At 55.1% G+C, this 21967-nt stretch overlaps 1 protein-coding gene across 1 annotated transcript in view; it reads left to right on the top strand.

Annotated features, from left to right (window-relative positions):
• The window catches only part of MPPED1 (metallophosphoesterase domain containing 1), a 61531-nt gene extending 42400 nt beyond the window's left edge, over positions 1–19131 (top strand). The window contains exons 4-6 of the mRNA XM_060113492.1: positions 14226–14341; positions 16898–17011; positions 19013–19131. Of these exons, the coding sequence (XP_059969475.1) occupies positions 14226–14341; positions 16898–17011; positions 19013–19131 (349 nt within the window). The remainder of the gene's footprint in view (positions 1–14225; positions 14342–16897; positions 17012–19012) is intronic.
• Positions 19132–21967: the final 2836 nt, after the last annotated feature.

The raw sequence follows: 21967 nt of genomic DNA, 5'->3' as shown, positions 1-21967 counted from the left end.
ATGTGCTGGGGGCGGAGTGTGGCTTCCAGGGTCTCAGTGAGAGAGCGGAGGCCTGAGGCTGGGCCATTAGGCCGGGCTGGTGGCCGCCACGGTGGGTGGTGGCCTCACCCTGGTCTCCCAGTGCTCAGTGAGTCGCAGCACTGTAGCCCTGCGTCCTCAGCCCGTGGGGACCTGGCACATCACACCCGAGGCCTGGAAGGGACACAGTGCTCGTGTGTGCAGAGCTGACTTTCAGTTACGCTTGTGCCCTGGACCCAGACACACCAGGGACGTCCCCACTGCCCTGACTCTCACTTCACATCTGACCTCGGCAAGTCATGTCTCTCTGAGCCTCTGTCTTCCATCTGGGCAAGGGGGCGCCTGGGTCCTCTCTGTGGTGTCGTCAGGTGAAGCCACACTGGGGAAGTGGCTCTTATCAGTTCGCAAAGAACCTCGTGGCCTGGCTGCCAACTCTGCCTGGCTCGGGGGAGCTGTTCGCCATCCCCACTGTCTGTCGAGGTTTAGGCTGGGCGAGCTCAGCCCCCGGCGCCGGCCGCCTGGGCATATGGCAGCTTGTTAGGAGGGGATGGACAGCAAAGCTGACAGTGATTATTATTAAATTCAGATGTTCAGGGTTTTCGTTTTCTTTTTCCCGTGCCCTTAACATATTGACTAACACGTGGAATACAGGCGACTTTAGCAGCATCGTAACACCAGCAGGCGGGGATCAGGGATCGAATAAATCAGTAGCCATAAGTAACCTAATATCAGTGGTATCTGGAGCATGTGGGCAAAGCTGACCCGCGCTGGGGGCAGACCTGTTCTGTGTCGTCCTACAAGGCAAAGCAGGGACACAGAAGGCAGGTTCTCATCAGTGTGGGAAGACTATCCCACAGGCAGGAGCCCAGAGGAGAGGCAGTGGGGCCTTACTGAGTGGTGAGCCGCCCATTACAAGGGGCATGCAAGCAGAGATACACTGTGGTTGGGCCTGGTGTCCTCCCAGCTCCTCCCCCATGCAGAGGGCCACTGGTTCTGTGCCTGAGGCTGATGATCCCCTGTAAGCAGAGGGATGCATGGGCCTGTTCTCAGAGAAGCCCTTTTGGTGCTAGACTTGGGACGAGGGTGGCTTTGATATTGAGGACTCACCAAAGCAAGCCGGAGGAGGCCGCAGACAGCAAACTCATGGTCGCCAGGACCGGCCTTTCCTCTAAGTGTTACCACCAGGGGATGCTCTGCTTGGGAGACTGGTGGGTCAGATTTGAAAGGTTCCACTTCTTGTGAGACACACACTTGGAGGCCCACAGTGGCCGCCAGGTGCCTGGCCCCCTGCAGGGCTCTGGAGATCCAAGAATGGGTCCGGCCTGGCTGTGTCCCCCGTGACAGGGCACCATTACCAATCCCATTCTGCAGGATGGCCAGAGGCAGAGAGAGGATAATTTTTTAATGTGAATATGTCCTATGCAATATTTTAAATGTACGTACACTATAAGAATTGTGTTGTTTGTCTGAAGTTCAAATTTAACGGGGCAGGTTGTGTTTCGTCTGGCCACCCGTGTCCTGAGACAGTTGGGTTCTGCCTGTTTTTCGAATTTTATAAAAATGGACTCATGCGTTGTTCCATGACTGCTTTTTTTCACTCAATATTATATATTTTTAATATTCTTCCATGTCATCGTGTGCAGTTGTGACGGGTTCTCTTCTCAGTGCTGTGTAGGATTTCATCGTATGAATAGATCACGATTTATTTATCCATTCTGCCCAGTTCCCACCACCCTTGCTTTGGGCCCATTGTAAATAATATTTCTGTGAACATTCCACATGTCTCTTAGGGCACATAGAGATGTACTCCTGAGTGTGTGTGCATGTGGACACACACACACACACACACACACACACACACACACACAGGAACGGAGTGGTCAGGTCATACACTGCACAGCTCTTTGGCAGGGGCTCCTCCAGCTTTTCTCCCGTCAGCAGTACCCTGCCTCACCTCCTCGCCAGGACTGGGTATGGTAGGCCTTGCAGATCGTACCTATCTGGTGGCTGTGCTGACATCTCAAGGTGGTTTTCGTTTGCACTCCCTTGACGACCGGCGAGGTTGAGAATCATGGCCGCTTGGATTTCTTCTTTTGTGAAGGGCTCAGGTCTTTTGCCCATTTAAAAAGATAATTGGGTTGTCTGCCCTTTCCGTGTTGGTTCGTAGAGATTCTTTATGTATTCTGAATGCAAGCCCTTCATCACATGTAATGTGTGATGTGGCTTTTCCTCCCCTGTGACCGGCCTCTTCCCTCTCTTCGTGGTACCTTCAGATGACTAAAAGTTCGTAATTTTGGTGTCGTCAAATGTGTCACTGTTTTTCTTTGCAGTAAGTGCTTTTTGTGTCCTATTTAAGAAATCCCGCCCCTGAAGTCCTGAAGATGTTTCCTTATTATGTTCCCAGATCTTCACTGTTTTGCCTTTTATCAGTATGTTTAGGTGTTGAGTCCACTGGCAGTGATCGCATTGACGGTGTGAGGTAGGGATCCCGTTTTGGGATTTTCCACTTGGCCTGGCACCAAACATGGAGATCATCCTTCCTGGCTGCTCTGTGTTGCCCCCCTTGCCGGGCACACGGGGGCTGCGTCTGGGCTATCGCCTGCTCCTTCAGCCCACCTAGCTCCAGGGCCACACTGTCTTAACTACTCCAGCAACCCATTTCTTTCATGTCTATTTTCCCAACTAGAACAGTGGAGGCTCCAGGAGAGCAGGGGCCTGACTCCAGGGGAGGCTGCGTCACCACTTCCCCGGTCCAGTCCGGCCTGGGAGGGGTGGAGGGCTCACTAGAGCCGCGTGCTTGCACGGCCACCCTCCCGGGGCACCGTGACTTTCTGGAAGTCATCTCTGGGCCCCTCAGATGCAGACTCGGAGCTGAGCCTTCGCCGAGAGCAGCTTAGAGGAAGGGGGCGGGAACCATCCGCAGAAGAAGAGGAAGAACTCAGCTGTTACAAAATCCTAAGTGTTAAAAAAAAAATTCCGTATACATACCGTATTCATTTATGGGTTTTGGATGCATTTTTTGTTCTCATTTAACTGAAAACGGCCTTGATTTTTTTTTTTTTTTTTTTTTAAGGAGTGAGGGAGGGAGTGAAGTTGGCACGCAGCTAGTCCATCTGGTCTAATTACTTCTGGTATTTTGAAAGAAGGCATCTAAACCTGCTGAGACAGGAAACTTTGAGAAGTGGTGGCCGGGCCGCTGCTGGGCGTCTGGGCGCGGATCCTGATCCTCAGCTAGGAGGCCTGGCTGCCTATGGGCAGGGCAGGGCCTGGGGGGCAGCCAGAGCCTTGGGGACCAGCTCTCTCCAAACAGCCAGGATGTGCAGGGCCCAGCTGAGTGACCTCAGGTCAGGATCTTGGCTTCTGTGAAATGACAACGGGACAGTCCCCTCGTGGGGTTGTTCTTAGGATTCAGAGAGGTCTTGTGCGTAAGTTGCTTGGCACACAGGCATTCAGCACACGGTGGTCCCACCTACCCCCAAACCTCTCCAGCTACTGCCTCGACTGCCCAGAGTGGGGGCTGGAGGAGGTTGTGTACGTACAGCCTGCAGGGGCTGCGGGCACAGAGAGGGTGGCCCCTGGACAAGGCTGGCCGTGGGTTCTAGCGTGAGCCTTTGACACCCTTCCCTCTGCTTCCCTGTGTGCATAGAGCAGGCCCGCTGGGGGTGGTGGGTGCGAGGAGAAGGCAGGAACTGAGCAGCCTGGGAATTTAAACTCTGTGCCCTGAAGGTGCTGGGGCTCTGCTTAGTGATGGGATAGTAGCATGTTACTGTTCTCACTGCTGACCCAAGGGCTCTGAACTTATAGCTGCTCCAGCTGCTTGAATTCTTCACAACCATGAGTGAGGTCTAACCCTTGTCCCCACTGTATAGCTGAAAAGACTGAGACCCACAAAATGAAGCGAATGGCTTAAGGTCCCACAGTAACTGAGAGCCCAGATGGGCCAGGGTGGAAGGATGGGGGCCCTGCCCAGAATGGCAGACAGAGAGGTGCTAAAATAAAATGCTTTTTAAAAGGCTTGATAAAATACATCTTTCCGGGAAAAAAGAAGAGAGAGGGTGAAATAATGAACTCCTAGCTTTTCCCTTGCTTCTCAATGTCTGTCACCATAATATGGTCAAGGGGGTGCCAGGGGAGTGGGATCCTGGCGTCGCCAAGGCCTGAGACAGCCCGTGCTGCCCCCGGTGTCCCCGCTGTCCCTGCCACCGCCAGAAGCTGATGGGAGACCACGGTGAGCCCAGTTTGGACTGCTGTGCCCTGCACTGGGCTCCGGACCCTCCGTCCTTCTGGCTCTGCTTGAGGAATGGGTGGGCCTGGGGCTCAGTTCCAGCCACCTCACCCTTTGCTCTTTCTATTAAGAAAATCTTTTTCATCTCTTAAAAAAAATACTCATTTTTCAGTCTCTCCGGTAATTCTCCGAGGTGTTTGGGGTGTCGTAATTTGGGGTTGCCCGCTCATGTTCTGCAAGGCTCTATCTGGGGGATCCTGGGCAGCCAGGTTTGGGGGTGCCCCTCAGAGAGGATGTCTACCCCAATCTGTGGGTGCACCTGGCCAGGGACCCCCTTCTGCTCCTTTCATGGATTAGAGCTTCCTGGGCCCACGGGCTCACGGCCTGGGGAAGCCTGGGTCAGAGGTCCAGGGGAAGCTTCCCTCTGGTGGAGGCCTCCCCGTGGTCCACTCTTTCCCCAAAGCCTTCTGGGAACCCAGCTTTCTGGTCACAGCCCCTGCTAACCACCAGGGCCTTCTCTCTTGTTGCTTCAGGGCCATGAAGACCCACGTTCCCTGGTTCAGAGGCTAGCAGTCCCCGGGCATCTAGCACTGTGCTTATTTACATTTCATCCTGCATTTCTAGGTGGTTTCAGCACAGATCGTGGCCTTGATCTGTTCAGACAAGAGAGGCCAAGGCTTTCCCTCCCCTTCAATACCTGAAACCCTCATTCAGCAAACTTCCCATGAGTCTGCTGCACAACGGTCCCACCTGCTCTGCCTTTCACTCTCAACAGGACAAGGCAGGACTGTTTTCATCCCTGTCTTACAGAGGAGAGAGGTGAGGTGAGGCGTGGGCTGGTCAAGCGACTGGTCCAAGATCTCAGCTGTAGGCAGAGGTGGTGCCAGGTTTCCGTCCAGGTGGGTGGAGTTGGGGAGCTCCGGGGGCGGCTGGCTTTTTGACCTGTCTCATCGGCTGCTGCTTCCCAGCCTGGCCCTGGCCCCATCCCTGTTGGGCTGCAGAACCACAAGAGGCTGGCCTTGGGGTCCTAGATCCCTGGCCCCGTGAGTGCTGGATGCTCCCCGAGCCCCGGGCCCTCGTGTTCTCCTTCCCAGGGCCCTGCCAGGGTGCAGCGAGTGAGGACCCCCGTGTGCTGGTCGCAGCATCACAGAACCTCAGCGGTACTTTCCTCCCTTCCCATCTAGAGCCCAAATCAAGTTGGGAACAGCCTGTATCTGTTCAAGACAAGCTGGGAAGCCTGCTGACCGCGAGCCCTGCCCAAGCCTTGGTGCCCCCTCGTTTCGTCCTGTGACAGGGACACGACAGGCTTGGGAGGGTCCCCGAGGGACTGAGCAGTGTCCTCCACCAGTGGTCACTTCCCTCTCCTTCCTCCACCGGTTATTATACTCATCAGCCTTAACACACGACTGGCAGTTGCCAAATTTTGATCGGGGGAAGAAATTCCTCATGTCTGGACCCACACTGTGCTATCTCTGCACGAGCGTGTGCACACGCACCTGCAGACGCATGCCATACACGTGCACACACACACCACATAACACACACACATGAGCACCCATACTCTCTCACACACACTTTCTCACCTCTCTCACACTCAGCCTCTCTCACACGCACGGGATTTCTCTTCTGCTCCTTTCCTATCCTCACCTTCCTTGATTTCACGTTGTTGTTTTCTTTCTGGAAGGCCCCACAGCACACATACGCACACCCTTCTACATGAGATTAATGTTTGAAGCGAGTCCTCTGCCTTCTCCCAGCTGCAGAGGGGTCCCAGCGAAACAAAAGATGAATGATTCTGCGCCTCGGAAGGGTGGGGGAAATTAATTAGGAATGACAAAGGACCCGGTTCTTTGGTTCCACTTCTCTTGCTGCTGACTTGCCCTAAGTGTGTGTGGGGCAAGGTGTGTGACTGACAGTCCCCAGGACACGTCGCTGCTCGTCCTGGCCCTGCCCCCTCGCCGGCAGCCACGGCTCCCCTGCTGTGGCAGCGGCTCCCCCAGACTCCCGCTTGGCTCCCAAGCCCGGGAGATGCAGAGAAGGAGCAAGGCAAACCTGCCTCCACCGGAACCGGGACGTCCCCAGGAATGGGGGCCGCCTGTGGGGTGAGGAGTCAGCAGGAACTCGCTCGGGGGACCCAGGGGTGTCACCGACGCTGACCCTTGGTTTCCCTGCTGCAGATGGGAGCACAGCCTCACTGGAGTGCTGAGAGGGTCCCAGGACGCACGTGGGCCAGTGACAACTGTCATCCTCACCTGAGATGCCCTCAGTGTTGGCTGTCCCTGAGAGAAGGCAGAGGCTGTATTTGGCTCCCTGGAAGTGGCCCCGGAAAGCCTGGCCTTTTGGGGAGGGGTTACTGGGGCAGGAAGAACAAACAGATTAGGGTCAAGATGAGTGTTCGGTCTGCAGCCGGAGAGGGAGTGGACCTGGTCAGGCTTGTCTTAGAGCTCAGGGGCGGCTGGCTGCTGGTGGGGAGAGGGCCCTGCCCCGCTCACACTGCAGCTTTCGCCCCGCAGAAGAAGAGGCGGAAGTGGGAGAGCACCTGGTCGGTGGGGGGATGGGGCGGGCCACTGTGAGAGGCTGTTCCCTTCCACCTGTAGGGCAGCCGCCCCTGCCCTCACCTAGGGAGCGGGCTGCCTGGGGAGGCAGGGAAGGTCCCCCAAGGGCGGTGAGTCGGATGCAGCCGAGGAGGTGAGCGTCACCTCTGAGGCCTCATCAGTGAAATGGGCACAGGATTCCCCCAGGCAGGTCGTGGCAGGGTGAGGGAGAATGGGAGGCTCAGCAGATGGCGAGAGTTCTGGTTCTGGTTGTGGTCCTGGTGGTGGGTCTCAGGGCTTCCTGACAGCCAGGGGCTCTGGGGAGGGCTCCCGGGGAGGGTGTGGGGAGGGGAGGGTTAATGCTTAGTTCTTCCCACATGCCTGCCTGCCAGGTAGAGCACCTGTCAGTTCATTCCATCATTCATTCATTCGTTCATTCCTTCAGGCCCCCTTTGTGCAAACCCACCCTGAGGTCCACCTGGGCCCAGCCATCAGTTTAGGCAGGATGGATTCAGGGATGGTTTGACCCGGGCCTGCCCTGAAGGAGCCTGTATAAGGGCACTCAGAACAGGGAGGGTCACTTGTGCTTGGGGATGGAGGTGATCAGGGGATGCTTCCTGGAAGAGGTGGCCTTTGAGCGAGGCCTTAACATATAATGGGTCATGGACTCTGAGGAGAGGCTAGGAAGGGCATTTCAGATGGCTGGAACAGTATGAGCAAAAACCCAGAGGTGGGGAAAGGCTGGGCCTTGTTCAGGAAACAGAGGATTGTTGTGACTGGTGGGTGGTGAGCTCATTGGGGAATCTGAGCAGGATGGTCCGAAAGGTGGAATGGGGCAGAGCCCAAGGCCCCCGCATGCCAGGCCATGAGGTTTGGGCTTGTCCTGGAAGTAATTGGGAGCCATGGAAGGTTTTGGACTAGAAGAGTCACAGGGTGGATGAGAGGTGGAGCACCAGGAGCCAGAGTGCAGCCAGGCTCAGAGGGACGGGCAGGCAGCTGCCATTGAAGAGGGAGAAACTGGGGTCCAGCTGCCCCAGCGGCATCCGGGTCAGCGGCCCACTGGGCACAGGATGCAGGAGCTGGGAACCCTGGTCCAGGTCCCTCTGGCCTCCTGAGTGTCCCCAGACCCATGATTTCTCTGTGCAATCATTTCCTCGTCTCTAAAGTGGGGGCCTCCTGACAGCTTTGTCCTGAGGACTAACTGAGCTAAGGTGTGAAAGTGGCTGGTAAAGTGGGGTTTGCTGAGGAAGGTGGGCAGGATTCCTGGTCCTGTTGTCATCACTCTGAGATTGAAGCAGAGAGCACAGGCTCTGGAATCTGCTGTCTGGGTTGGAGCCCTGGCTGTGCCACTTGGTTACCAGGTAACCTTGGGCAATTCTCTGTGCACCTCAGTTTGTGCATCTGTAAAATGGAGCAGTGATGGCAGTTGCTCCTCGGGGTGGGTGTGAGGATTGGAGGCTCATGGAGAGCCTTTGGAGCTAGGCCTGTGTGGGTGTCCCCTCGGTGACCCCTTGGCGGCTTATCAAGGGGGCCCCCCTCCCCTGGCCTCTGCCCTCAGGCGTTGCGCCCTGGCCTGGGTGCACCACTGGGCCCAGCTCTACCCAGGACACCTTGGGCCTCCTCCACTCCCACTCCCCAGCATCCCTGGGAAATGGGGTGGCCATACTCCAGGCTAATTGAATGGCCCCTGGTACACCCCCTTTCCCAGGGCATGTGCTTTACCTGGGGAGATGGAAAAACCAGAGCAGGGGAGGCTCTGCTTCAGCCGTTCTCTACAGACAGGCATCGCCCCCCCTCCCGTCTGCCATTAGGGAACCCGGAATTCACGCTTCAGGGGGAAACCGTTTAATGATTGGCCACGAAGAGGTCATTTATATTGGCTAAGCGGGCCTAATTAGACTGGATTCGAAGGTTACCGTAAGCGCACAAAAAAGCTGTTAAGGGGTTAACCTCTGAGAGATTACATTGTATTCACCGCTCTGTTAAAGTTTGAATTAATTTTTCCCATGGGTTTGTTCACATTCTAATTTTCAACTAAATGAGACATCTGTTTCAGAAAAGGAAAATTTGCTCTGGTTGTCATGGCAACTATCATTCTGTAAGGAAATTATTCCAATGGTTACTTTAGAACAGAAAGACAGAAATTCAGGACATAAAGCCGCCTGCCATAGCTCTGTCGGAATTCTTATCCATACGACCTCTTCGGGGTCTGTGATGTGTCCTGGACGGTGGGCGGACGTCAGGGCTCCTGGCCCTCAGGGCAGTGAGGCTGCGTCCAGGCGCCAGCTGCACTGGGGATGGGGACCGTGGCTCTGGCAGCGCCCACCGTCTCAGGCATTTGTGGGTCTCAGCCCACAGCTGCCCCCAGGGTGGGTGGGAGCTCGGGGCCGGGCTGGATCCGGGCTGCTTGGATGACAGGCCCTGCAAGCCCCTGCCTGCCCTGACCTCTGTCTGGAACCCCAAGCAGCCTCGCACTTCACCTCTGGCCCCAAAGGGCCCTGCTGGGAGAGGAGAGAGGGTCAAGTGACCAAACGCAGGATGCCTGGGACGTTGGGGCCGACTGTGCCCTCGGGAAGGGCTGGTGCCCCCCATCCCTTTGGCTCCTCTTCTCATGACACAAACCTGGATGGACGTCATGCAGGAGTGGCCGAGGTCTTTTCCAGACCCTGGGGAGTGAGGTCACCCTGAAGAGTCCGTCTCTCCCGCTGCTCTGGCCCTGCTCCTGGCCACCCCTGAGAAAGGCCTCCCAACCTGCGGGCCGCCCTGAGAAATGTCTCCTCTGGACGTTTCCATGCATGACTTGACTTTTCCTGCTCCCCCCAGATTTCAATAAAGGCCAGAACATCCCCTTTTCCCAGTGATGGAGCTCCTGGGAATTTGGAGGCATTTTTGCGATGATAGTGCAATTTCATTCCCTTACACCTCCTCCCACCCACCTTCTTTCCCTCCCCTCTGTGTCAGGCAACGGGTGGGGTAGAGCATCGAGCAAGAAGGACCCCTCTGCCCTCACGGGGTCACACCTGGGGCCATAGGCATCCTTATCCCAGTTTACACGGTGAAAGAGTCTGGGTGCATCCAGCCCAGGGGCAGAGCCAGAGTGTCTGATGCCAACTTCAGTGCCCTTGAGCAACCTCTCCGGGCATCCCAGGGGGCAGGGTGGATTCCAGCTTCCCAGGATTTGAGGTGACGTGTTTCCAAGAACCACAGAGGTATATCTATGGGGAAACACCACCCCCAGAGGAAGGCTCATTAGTACTGGAGGGGGAAGGTAAGGTAGGCAGGGGCTCGTGTGGGTCAGCTCCTGGGGGTCTGTGGGGTCTCTGATATGTTACAGAGTGTCTTTTCCAAAAAGTCACTCCTTGCTGTGGCTCATGGGAACTCACAGACGCCTTCTCTCCATGCTGATGCGGCCTTGTCCCCTCTTGTAAATATTTGATTAGGTTTTTGAAAACTGGATGCTGTGTTTGGAAGGCAGCAGAAAGGCATTGCTCCTTTTGCTGTAAGCTGACGGGCTGTGGGCTTCTGGGGGGACTACTGGGCTTGGCTTTATGAGCAGCTTCCAGGCTGCTGCAGCCTTCCCTGCAGGGACCCCGCCCTGGCTTAGCCAAAGTGGGGCTTTGAGTACGCCCAGGGTCTGAGGGCTTCAGAAATTGCAGAGCTGTGAGCTCAGTATGTTAGGGCTGCCAACTGCTTTTGACCAGGAACCGTGGTAGGAAAAGCATTTTTTTTTTTACATTGTGACTCAGTACACCCTTATGTGGGCGTCTATTTAAATACAAATATATTTAACTAAAGTGTCCCTTCCCTGCTATGATGTACTCTGATGTTTTCTATTCAACTTTATTTCCCCCTTTTCCTTTAATTTTTTAAAAATGCTGTTTGACCCTTCAAAATGTGGTTTGAAAAACCCTGCCCTGGGCCAAAGGTTTTTCATCCACGTTCCGTGAGTGGGTTTCAGGAGGGGTCCATAGTAATGCTGATGATGATGGTGATGGAGATGATGATGGTGATGGTGGTGGTAGTGGTGATGGTATTGATGATGGTAATGATGATAATAATGGTTATGATGGTAGTGGTGATGGTGATGGAGATGACGATGGTGATCGTGGTGGCGGTGACAGTGTTGATGTGGGGAGGGTGGTGATGGAGATGATGGCAGTTGCAAAGCATTGGACCAGGCACTGTTTTAAGCACTTTACATGGATTGATTTAATCCTTTCAAAGCCCTGTTGAGGCAAAGGGTATTATTATTATGCCCATTATACAGGTGGGGTAATTGAGGCATAGAGAGAGGTTAAGCCACTTGCCCAAGGTCACACAGGTAGTTAGAGGTGGACCCATTCTAACCCAGGTCCGTCTGATCCCAGGATTCCCTCGAAGGTGGATGTAAAATTGTGTGTGTGTGGAGACATTTTTCTGCAGAGAGAACCCTCAGCTTTCTGCAGAAGTGCAAAGGCAGGCCTGAGTCGGGTGTGACTGAGGGAGTAGGCGGCTTCCGAGGGACTTCCCAGTGCCACCCACCCAGCTGCCTTCCCCAGCCCCGGCCACCTGGTCTCGTCACTCGGAGGGCACTTCCTGTGGGTGGGGATCCCTTGGGACAGCCCAAACCTGGGGGTGCAGACAGCTCCTGTGCACCTGCCCTTCCCTGTCTGTTTCTCCTCTCACGGGCTCTCCAGAGGGCAGATCCCCAGGCCCCCACCTGTACAGGTGGTCCCCCTGGAAGGCACTCATGGCTGGGTGTGGGTGAACCCCATGCCCCCACAAGAACAAGGCAGGAGCCACAAGTCTCCCTCAAGATCAAAACTTAGGCTGGTAGGGGCGTGGGGAGATGGTGGCCTGGCATGTTCTGCTTATTTTTAGTAAGTTTTCCTGGGTGGTACCTGGGGCTTTCATTCCAGCATTGGGGTTCGTGTTCAGCTTTGAAGTTTTGGCTGCGATCCCCAGGCAACAGGAAGAGTCCTGTTCGACATCCCGTTAACTTCATCCATCCATCCAGCCCTCTCTCACTCAACGCCATTTGTTAAACAAACATTTGCTCCTCCCCTGGGCAGGTGCCAGTCACTCGGGGTGAGAAGGAAGATGGATCAGACAGGGCTTGAAAGGCTAAACGTGGCGTGGGGTCAGGGGCAGGCAGGAGGAGAGGAGGGACCCAGTGTCCCAGGCAGGGGTCACAGACAAGCAAAGGCTGGCAGCGGCCGGGATGCCCCAGGTGTCTGAAGTGGCGAAAGCACCTTTGACCCCAAATGACCAACCAGTATGGCCACTCACCCTCTTCCTTCACAAGCCCACGTTCCAGGATTTGGCGCTGCAGGCTTGACGGCAGCTGGGAGAGAGGTCAGATCTGGGTTCCAGAATGACTTCTTCACTGACCACTGTGTGACCCTGGGCACCTCCCTTCCTCTCGCTGAACCTCAGTCTTCCTGTCCAGAGCCTGCCATTGTGGGACTAAAGCGGGGTTCTCAAATGCTGTTCCCTGGAACCCCTAGGGTTCCACGGAGGTGCATTGGGTGGCTGCCAATGCGGTAGAGACGTTGGGTCAACAGCTAAGGGTGTCAGCCTCCCACGGAGGAGCCCCTGAGGGCCGTGAGAGGGATGTTAGTGGCAGCTTTGACACACGAGAGGCTCTGAATGTGAAAGGCCAGCCGTACTACCAACTTGTGCAGAGTATGTCAGCGAATGGACATGAGGTGCCTGGCCTCACGGGGCCCAGATCCCTGAGCCAGCTCACTTCTCTGAGCCTCTGTGTCCTCATCTGAAAAATGGGAATAATCCTAGCCCTTAATTCACAGGATTCTTTTGACAGTTAGATAAACTTATCCCTATAAAGTAATTAGATGGCGCCTGGCAAAAAAAGTAGGTGTGCAGGAAATGCCAGCGACAATTTCTAGTTTCTACTCCCTGGCCCTCAGTCTCCTCATCCATAAAACAGAAAGAGAGAGACCTGTCTGCCAACCTTGCTGCAGGTGTGGAGGTCCCTGGGGTGGCAGGTGGGAAGGTGATGGTGGTAATGGTGATTATATTAGTTTCCTAGAGCTGCATAACTAATTATCACAAACTGTGCGGCTTCAGATGACAGGAATTGATTCTGTCACAGTTCTGGAGGCTGGAAGTCTGAAATCAAGGTGTCACCAAGGTTAGTTCTTGCTGAGGGGACTAAGGGAGGATCTGTTCTGTGCCACTCTCCCAGCTTCTGGTGGTTGCTGGCAGCCTGGGGATTCCTTGGCTTGTAGACACATCACTCCAATCTCTACGACCATTGTCACATGGCCTTTTCCTCTCTGTGTCTGTGTTTTCACGTGATCCTCTTATAAGGACACAAGTCATGAATTAGAATCCACTCTAATCAGGTATGACCTCATCTTGATTACGTCTGCAAAGACCCTATTTCTAAATAAGGTCACGTTCACAGGTACTGGGTTGATACTTCAACATATATTTTAGGGGGGACACAATTTGACCCACCACAGTGATGACAGTAAAGTTGTTGTTGGTGGTGGTGACGATGGTGACTTTGTAAATGCTAAAGAGCTGTGTTACTGTGGGGAACTTATAATGACTTAGGCCTAAGGGCTGATTCTTAGTTGGGATACTTTTGTTGTAAATGAAAACCCAACTCAAATGGCTCTCTGTTGGCCCATGTAACTGAGAAGTGCAGAGGTATGGTGGCTGTCAGGTGCGATTTGATCCAGCTGCTCCCCTGGGCCATGTGCACCAGCCATCTCCCTTTGGGACAGTTTAATAGGTACTGACAGCTCCCAAGGCAAGAAACTCAGTGGTTTGTATGCAGGGATGACAGTGTTCTTTTCTCTCATCACTGAAAGAAACGTCTGGAATTCCTTCCAACTGGCAGGACCTAGGTCACACGCTCACCATTGAACCCATCGAGGGGAATGACTTGCACTGACCAGTCTAGGTCCGGGTTGGGCGACAGGTAGGAACTCTGTTAAATGGCCTCGGTCCACCCAGCCCTGACCTTAATGTTGGGGGTGGACTCAGCCCGGTGGAGCCCCTGCTGGGAGCTTTGAGTAGAGGCAGGAAGGAGCATCCTCCACCTGGGACCCACTCTCTCTTGGCTGGGGCTCCACCTGCCCCAAATGTAGGAAGGAGGATGGATGGAGGAGCATTTTCCCACCATGGGGACAGGTGAGAATGTTCTCTGAATTTCCTTAGAAGGGCTTGGAACAAGAGAGGTCTTTGGCAGAAGTTGATTTTCTTTTTTACTTTCATTTTCAAATATTACATAGATCATACTTGTTCATCATAGAAAAAGGAAAAAGTCTGATCAATATCTGGTCAAGTTCAGGTGAATCCGCACCTTTCCTTGGACGGGAGGTTCTGGGCATCCGGCCGGCCCTGATGGCCGTTTGGCACTATGGTCTGCTTCTCCTGCCGTGTCATTGCCCCCACTCCCGGTGGCCCTCTCTGACCCACGTGCTCTTCTCCCACAGGCAGCCCTGGTTTTACGGCTGGGGTTTTAACCTCCCGCGAGGCCAAGCACTGCTCGAGAAGTGGAACCTCATTCCCGAAGGCGTAGACGTCCTGGTAACCCACGGACCGCCGCTGGGTAAGACTCAGCCGGCCCCACCTCGGCTGGCCAGCCCCACGCATGCCTGCTCCTGCTGGGGGAGGACACAGCGGGTGTGGGTGCTGGCAGCGGGGGCGTAGCTGGGCCCGTCAAGGGGAGCTGCAGACGGGCTGTGTTCTGAGTCCAGCTTGCTGGGGCACCAGGGACAGGTCACCCCGTCGTGGTTCTTATTTCGTGAGCACCGACTGTGTGCCGGGGACTCAATGTGTCACCTCACAGCCGCGCAGTGAGGTCAGATCAGCTGCCCCTTTTATACACGTGGTACCTTGGAGCTCGGGGAGGTCAAAGGGCAGGATGGGCCCTTGACTCTCCAGAGCTGAGTCCTGGGGGCTGAATACCACCAAGGTCACTCTCACCGGGCCCCATCCCGTGCACCCCCCCCACCCCATCAGACCACCCATCCCACAGTCCCCAGGGCCTGTGATTCCACCGCCAGCAGCTTTCCTCCCCGGCCCCTCGGCCCCCCTCTGGCCCAAGCTGATGTCACCGCTCGCCTGGTCTCCGCGTTAGCCTGCCGTCTGCCACCCAGACCCCTTTCTCAGTCCTCCCCTCCCCCTTTCCTCACACCCCGCTTCCTGTCCCTCAGCTCGTCCCTTTGATTCTACCCCCAAACTGCATTCCAGCTCTTTTCTCTCCTCTCCACAACGTGCCAGTGTCTTGTGTCTCTTTGATGACCATCGTGGTCTCCTCACTGGTCCCCCAGCTCTGAGTCTTGCCCCACCCAGTCCACTCTCCTCATGTCTGTAGGAGGGAATTCTCTGAATGGCCCGTTATGCCATGCCATCCCTCTATAACCCTCTGTGGCTCCCTCAGTCCTTAGAATGAAGTCCAAACTCCCAGCAGTCCTGCCCAGACCGGCCTCTTCCCCCCCACCAGTGCCTCCACCAAACCTGTCATCACTCCCTTGGTGTTTGGGGCTGGGCTGGGCCGGGCCATGCGGGACCAGGAGCTAACCCGATGCAGTGCTTGCCTTGAAGGCTCCAAGATGCCAGGCAGAGGGACACCGAACGGCCAAGCCCAGTGGGACATGGTCAAGGATGAGGGAAGCCTGAGACAGAGATCGTCAGAGGAGGCCCGCAGAGGCTGACAGAAAGGGTGGTCTCAGCATCGGGTCTGAGAGAGGCAGGGAGGGAGATGGGTGCGGGCAGGGCATCCCAGGTGGGAAGGGCTGTCAGGTGAGGCCCAGTGCAGCTCCAGAGTCATTCGCTCAGATACCTGTTCACGGAGAAGCTACCCTGAGCACCTACTGTGTGCCAGACGCCCTTGGCGCCTCCCTCCACCCTCACAGAGTGCTGAAATGAAGGCTTTCTTACCCCCATTTCCAAACGGAGGGAGCCCCGAGGCCCAGGGCCCTGATGTGGTTTAGGCATGACACGTGGCTTCTAGTGAGGTTCTGAGGCAGATTTTTTTGCTCCCTTCCTCCCTCCCTCTCTCCCTCTCCTCCTTCCCCCCTTTCTACCCCTCCATCCACTCCTCCAACAGCATCTTCTGGGTTCCTGCTCTCTGGATGCCTCACCACGCCTGCTTCACACACAGCACACAGCTCCTGTTTTGGGGGCACCTGTGTGCTCAGCCCAGCCCAGTTGTTGGATGAATTGTTGAATGTGGCACAGAGAGGTTAAGTGACTTGTCCAAGGTCACACAGCCAGTAGGTAGCAGAGCCTGGGACTTAAACCCAAGTGTCTGCTCCAAGCCTGTTGCCTGCCTACTCCCCACCTCTCCCCTCTTCTTCCTCCTCTTCCTTCTTCTTTCTCTTCCTCTCTCCCTTCGTCCCTCTCTCCCTCCTTCTTTCTCTCTCTCAGCTCTAAGTCAGGCCCACTGCAGCCTGTCAGATTCTGTGAGTGGCAGGATTCCTCTTCCCCTTCCCAACGGTTGTAGAAACCTGTTTCTCCCGCCTGAGCAGAGAGGGGCTGAGATGAACCCTAGTTGTCTGCTTGGAGTAATCAGGTATTCTCCTATGGTTTGTGTAGCCATGTGAGGATAATAAACAGCCACCATATGGGACGGCTCCGGGAGGCTGGCGGTGTGAGCAGACCCAGACATGGCCCACGTGCTCGAGGCTGCAGTGGATGAAGAAGTTCATTTTCATGATTTTGTGATGTTTGTTTAGAAAGTCTCCAACATGGAAATCCTGCTGCCGGGTTCCGCTCTGCTGCCACCTGCTGGGGTGGCCTTGGGCCTCCGCTGTCCCTCTCTGGCCTCAGTTTGCTTCTCTCTGCAATGGGTGGATGCCAGTCTTGAGACCACTTTGAGCATGAATGGTCTGGGGGGCTCACAGCTGTTGAGACTGCCCCCTCCCCACCGTGCCTGGCCTACTCGGGCTTTTATAAGTGGGCTCTCTGTGCCGCCCTGCAGGGGAGGATGAGGCTGCGAGGCCCCAGGCAGTGCAAGCTGGAGCCAGGCTTCCCTCCTGGAGGCTGAGGCAGGGTAGGGTGGGGAGAGCAGGGCAGGGTGGGTCCAGGGCCACTGTGTCTCTGAGATTGCAGAGCTGCGGCCTGGGCCCCGTCATTGCCCTCCTGCTGTCTCCCCCGCCAGGCTTCCTGGACTGGGTCCCCAAGAAGATGCAGCGGGTGGGCTGCGTGGAGCTGCTCAACACGGTGCAAAGGCGTGTCCAGCCGCGGCTGCATGTCTTCGGCCACATCCATGAAGGTCAGCGGGGGTGGGGGCCTTACCGGCAGTGGGGCGGGGCACCTCATTGGCCCTTCAGGGGAGCTGTCTCACCTCCCTTGAATCCAGGCACCTCCTCCCTGGCCAGAGAGAAATAGCCCGTTTCCTACATACACTTCATAAATGCCTATCCACATGTCGGCTATCAGTTAGCTATTGCTGAAATGTTTTATCATAGGAAGATGGAAGAAAAGTCTGGCAAGACTTAGAAGTAAGTTTTACTTCCTTGGAGCCCTGCAACTCTGCCATGCCTCCTCCACCCTGGGAAGTCTTCGGAGATGGCTGGGGGCTTTTTGGAGGAGGGGACATTTGGATGTGACGTGGAGGAGGTGTTCGATTTGGGGGCACACTGTGAGCTCCTTACAGGGCAGGTGGCCCTGTCTTGTTGCTCACATCCCTACGGCCTGGCATACAGTAGGTGTTTAATGGATGGGGAGGGCTGCCTGCCTGCCCAAGGGGCTTTATTGGCATCTCCCCCCACCCCTGCCCCCCCCCACACAGACAGACATGAGGTTCTGCCTTCTGCCCTGGGGGGCAGGACCCCTTGCTATGTCCACATCACCTCGAAAGAGTGGGCAGGGTGGCCATGAAGGTGACTGGCGATGTCGGCTCCAGCCTTGACTGCCCCGGCCTGTCACTGCACAGGGCTTACCTCATTAGACCTCAGGCTTCCTCACTGGAGTCTGAGTTCACCAGTTTGACAGATCCCTCCTTTCGCTCCTTTTGCACCTTTATCCCACCTGTCCAAGGCTTCCCGGTCCCATTGTCCCCTGCCAGGAAGCACGTGGTTTTCCCCCAAGCTTGTCTCCTGGCCTCCTGAACTTTGGGCCAGGGCCTCTGGGACTCACATGGCTTGGTCCACATCAGATCACTTTCCAGCTCAGAAGCAAATAAAGCTCAGACCCTTCCCTCTGCATCATGCGGTCAGGGGCAGGCGTGATCAGACCTCTCCAGCCCCAGGGAGCTCACAGACTCCTGGGCAACAGATGAGCCATCAAAGGCAGAATCTGAAAGGTCATGGGAGAGATGGACAGCTCTTATGCTGTGGGATAATAATAACGGCTGTCATTTTCTGTAGACCTACTGTGGGCATGTAGTGCCATCAGATCCAAGGTTGTGTGTGATCCAAACCACACCCCTGCATGATTGTACAAGAAAAATGCAGGCTCCAAAGAATGGGTAGCCTGCACAGAGGAGGGGAAGTGTCCCTTTTGGTTTGGAGGTGAGCTGAGCTCAAGATTGAGGAGGATTCTGACCAGTAGATGTGGTGGGAAGAGGGTATGTTTGGGGACAGAGGTGAGGAGAAGAAAGTACATGACAATGATGGTGGTGATGATAATGATGGTTACAATGATGGTAGTGATGATGGAGATGGTGGTGATGGTGATGATGGTGATGGTGATGATGACGGTGGTGATAATGACAATGATGGTAATGATGATGGTGATGGTGATGATGGAGGTGGTGGTGATGGTGATGGTGATGATGGAGGTGGTGATGGTGATGATGATGGTGGTGATAATGACAGTGATGGTAATGATGATGGTGATGATCATGGTGATGGTGATGATGGTGATGATGGAGGTGGTGATGATGATAATGATGGTGATGATGGCGATGATGAGATGGTGATAGTGACGATGATGGTGATGATCATGGTGATGGTGATGATGGTGACGGTGGTGATGATGGTGATGGTGATGATGTCAGTGATGATGTCTCACCATGTGCTTTCCAGGCACTGAGCCGAGCATGTGAATTATTATCTCATTTGCTGCTCACAGCAGGCTTGGGAGGAGCATCTGTCATCATCACCATTTATAGATGACGAGCCTGTGCTTGATGGTTTCAGTAGCTCGGCCCAGACATCTTCAGCCCCTTGTGGCTGAGTGCCCTCTGACTACCACACTCACAAGACCCCCCTCACTGCTTTGGGTCCTGGTGTCACCTCTCAGCCCTGACAGCTGTGTGCTTACTTTCTAGGGTATGGAGTCATGGCGGATGGGACAACCACCTATGTGAACGCATCTGTGTGCACTGTGAACTACCAGCCCGTGAACCCACCCATAGTCATCGACCTCCCCACACCCCGGAACTCCTGACTGCCCCCACCGCCCCAGCGCTTCCCACCCGCGTCAGCTACGTACACCTAGCTGAGAGCACGGACCTCCAACCCCCCTTCCTTTCATGCAGACAGCCCGTCCGGCTGCGGGGACCAGCCCCGCAGGCGGGCTGAGGCCTTGGAATGAAGAAAATCACCCCCTGACTCTTCAGCCTTCTGTCATTTGGAGTCAGGACCCTGCAGGTCCGTCAGGGGTTCTGTGCTCATTGCTGATTTCTGCGTGTCCCTTCCGTGTGTTCCTTGTTAAAGGACCTACTACACTCGTGGCCCTGTCCTGCTTGGGAAGTGACTGAATCTTTATCCTTCTCAGTTGGACACCCTCGTGGGTTTGGGAAGCCGCTGCTCTTGGACAGATTCTAGAAGTTCTGGCACAAAATCTCCTCACCGAGGGTCTGTGTGGCTACAAGCCTCAGGGTTGGGGGGTGGGAGGGTGTGTCGTAGCCTGAGTGCAGGCAGCCCTTCCTCTCCTTCCAGGCCTCCGAGGGAACGATCAGGGACGTCTCAGGAATCGGGCCGCACCTGGCCAGGCCGACCAGCCCTTTGCTTCATGGATCCCCCGTTTTCTTGTTGTGGGCATTTTTGCTGATGTAAACTGTGGCCTGAGCATCCCGGGCACCTGCTCGGAGCCTGGACTTGGGGGGTTGTTTCTACGGAACGAGCCTGATGAGGGCCCAGGACCAGCTGGAGGGTTCCCAAGTCCTGGATGCCCCTGGTCCCCTGGGGGCTGTGCTGCTCTGCAGAACTCAGAAGGCTGGGGGCTCTGAGGGCTGAGGCTGCCCTGCCCCCTGTACGTGCCCATACGGGTGTGGACACACACGTGCACACGTACACACACACACACATGTGTGCTCACGCCCCCTTCTTAATTTAATAAAGTGGACCCCGTGGTTCTCATCGCTGCCCTCGACTAGGTTCTGTACCCCGGTGGGATTTCCCTCGCCCTTCGGATTCTGGCTGCCGTGCCCACAGCCGAGGGAGGCTGAATGGTTCACAGTCGTGCTGCCGTGTCCCTGGGTGCCAGCTGGCAGCCCCCAAGGGAAGATGGCACAGAGACAGAGATGGGCTTGGGCTCCAGCAGCTCCACCCAGGGGGGGCTTCTTTTTCTTCTTTAAATTAGGACTGGGTGGTTGGGCTGAGTCTCTGATGGACAGAGAACCAGCAGGGCCTCGTTGGGGTGAGGCCACTGAGGCAGGATTAGCATATGCAGGGTCAGATTCTGCCTTTATTTAAAATTTGGATATTTTGTTCATCATAGATTTTTTCCCTGCATTAATTTTGATTTTTAAAAACATTGCATTAAAATAGTATCATTTATCTCGATCTCTGAGTTTTTTGGCATCCCTTAAGTTGTACACCTGAGAGGAGGGCCCTGCTCACCTCCCCTTAGTCCCAGGCCTGGGACCAGCATTTAATGAGCCCTTTGCAGATACGATCTCATTTCCAGCAGTCTTGCAAGGTGGGTACTGCTGTCCCCCTTTTGGAGACGAGGAGATTGAGATCAGAGAGGTGAGGTAACCTGCCTGAGGGTGCACAGCTCAAAAGAGGCAGAGGCAGGATTTGAACCTTGGTCTCTGGCTTCACAGCCCCTGCTCTCCCACCACTCAAAGCTCCTGCCCTACAAGGCAATGCACGGTCCAAGGCTCTTTTTTTTTTTTTTTTAAGGGTCCTATTCAGCACCTGTCTGGTTCATTTCTCATGGAGAGCCCCTGGAGTCTTGGAGGACCCTGTTCTCTGTGCCCAGGATCCCAGGAGACCATGATTCCTTCCCTACTCAAGTGGGGCTCCCCGTGGGGCGAGGGGCACCATCCAGGGAGCCCAGTAGCAGCACCACACTGGCCGAGGCCAGCTTTGCTCCACGGGGTGCAGGGTTTCAGGAATCCTTTTTGGCCCAAGTGGTTCCTGGTAGCCGGGGATGTTTACAGGGTCTCTGGGGACACCTCTGACGCACGGCGTGTGCGTGAATGCGTGGGGTGGAGAGGACTCCAGGCCCTTTCAGTAACCTCTACTGAATTTCTATGCGGACCAAGAACTATAAACTTAAAAAAAAATGTTTTTTTTTCCTAAGGTACCTTCAGAATATGGTGTATTTTTATGTGGAAAATAAAAGTTATGAAGGCAGCTGTTACTTTAAAAGAAAATTCATTAAAAGTCCTCGAGGTATGAAAGATGATGGCATGCTCCTCAATCATTTCGGCATAACTTGATTGTGGCTGTAATTTTTTTTGTCAAGCATGTCAGACAATAAAGTCTTTGTAAAAAGAAAGAGAAGCCCTCCTGGTTCCTCTCTCTCTCTGTGTCTCCGGGTGTCGTGTGGGGCATGTAGGGGACGAGTGGCGTCCTCCCAGCCAAGTCCTGAGTCCTGGACTGAGTTCAGAGGCCAAAGACCTTGCGTGTGCCGAAGACTGGCATCCTTCTGCTTGCTCCAGCTTCCCTCAGAGGTGGTTGGCACGTGCAGTTCTGTGCCTTGTTGTGTTCAAATAGCTGGAGCACATCGTCCCCCCAAAACAGAACATCTCGAAATGGCCTTAGCTCTAGCCTCTTCTCGAAGCAGCAAGTTCCAATCCAGCCCTTGTCACACTAAGGGTCCTGGTGTTGCCCAAGAAAAATACTGGCAGGTAGAACAACTCCAGTTCCAGAGCTCCCTATGCTGTAGAAGTTCTGCCATTTTCATCCATCCATCAACCCATCGATCTATCCACTCATCCATCTACCCAACTCTTCACTTACCCATTGATCAATCCGTTCCTCCATCCATCCATCCATCCAACCACCATCCATCCATCCATCCATCCACTCACCCATCCATCCAGCCAGCC

The sequence above is a fragment of the Mesoplodon densirostris genome, chromosome 11, assembly GCF_025265405.1.
Source record: "Mesoplodon densirostris isolate mMesDen1 chromosome 11, mMesDen1 primary haplotype, whole genome shotgun sequence".
NCBI lineage: Eukaryota > Metazoa > Chordata > Mammalia > Artiodactyla > Ziphiidae > Mesoplodon > Mesoplodon densirostris.
This window is presented reverse-complemented; position numbering and strand designations above follow the sequence as displayed.